The sequence below is a fragment of the Penaeus monodon genome, chromosome 22 (assembly GCF_015228065.2).
Source record: "Penaeus monodon isolate SGIC_2016 chromosome 22, NSTDA_Pmon_1, whole genome shotgun sequence".
Classification (NCBI taxonomy): domain Eukaryota; kingdom Metazoa; phylum Arthropoda; class Malacostraca; order Decapoda; family Penaeidae; genus Penaeus; species Penaeus monodon.
The window spans coordinates 30,462,890-30,463,620 of NC_051407.1; the positions used below are offsets into that span (position 1 = coordinate 30,462,890).

The following is a 731-nucleotide window of genomic DNA, read 5'->3' on the forward strand; positions in this document are numbered from 1 at the left end:
TAAGCTCAAAGCCCAGCGATAGTATAGCCATCCAATGCATGGTTTTAACATTTTTGTGTGAGTGTTTGTTGTAATAATTTTCTGTATTTTAATTTAGAATAATATTTTACTCTAGAACGAAGTGTCATCTTGATAAAGCCATCATCACAATCTCCATTTACTAGTTTATAGTAACTACTCATTTAGATTTAACAATTTCTTTCTTTCTTTTTCTAATTGATCAACCCCGCTCAAAGGCTTCTACCAGCCCCCAAATTACCATCACATTTTTTTTACTCTTTTGCAGCGATTACGAAGCATGAGGACTACAGGCGAGAATACAGAATGCCGGGTATGAGTCATTTCTCATTTATTTTTTTCAATAATATTTTTGCGCATTTTTTTTTTCTTACTGAAGAAGATAAAGCATGTGGAAATGTAAAGATTGATATATAAATATTAGGAAAAGAAACCAAAGTGAAAAAGATAAAAAGATAAATATATATATATAGTTGAATCTTGTCTATAATTAGAAAATATATATCGTTTTGTTAAAGTGGAAAATTCACCTCGTAATTTATGATCAACCTGCTTCTTTCACAGCCATTTCGAAAAGCGAGGATTTCGAGAACGGCTTCAGAATGTCGGGTACGAACCAAAACGAAATGTTAATTATTCTCCTCCTTCTGCATTGGTTTATTCTGCATTCTCTCTATCTCTTTTATTCGTAAACATATGATTGGAAACTTTTC

The 731-nt window shown here is 31.6% G+C and overlaps 1 protein-coding gene across 1 annotated transcript in view; it reads left to right on the forward strand.

The window, feature by feature from the left end:
- LOC119587086 (cyclin-dependent kinase 14-like) overlaps positions 1 to 731 on the forward strand; it is a gene marked incomplete at its 5' end in the record, with an annotated part of 168,602 nt that overhangs the window by 89,082 nt on the left and 78,789 nt on the right. Inside the window, 2 exon segments of the mRNA XM_037935836.1 lie at positions 287 to 331; positions 583 to 627. Coding sequence (XP_037791764.1) covers positions 287 to 331; positions 583 to 627 — 90 coding nt within the window.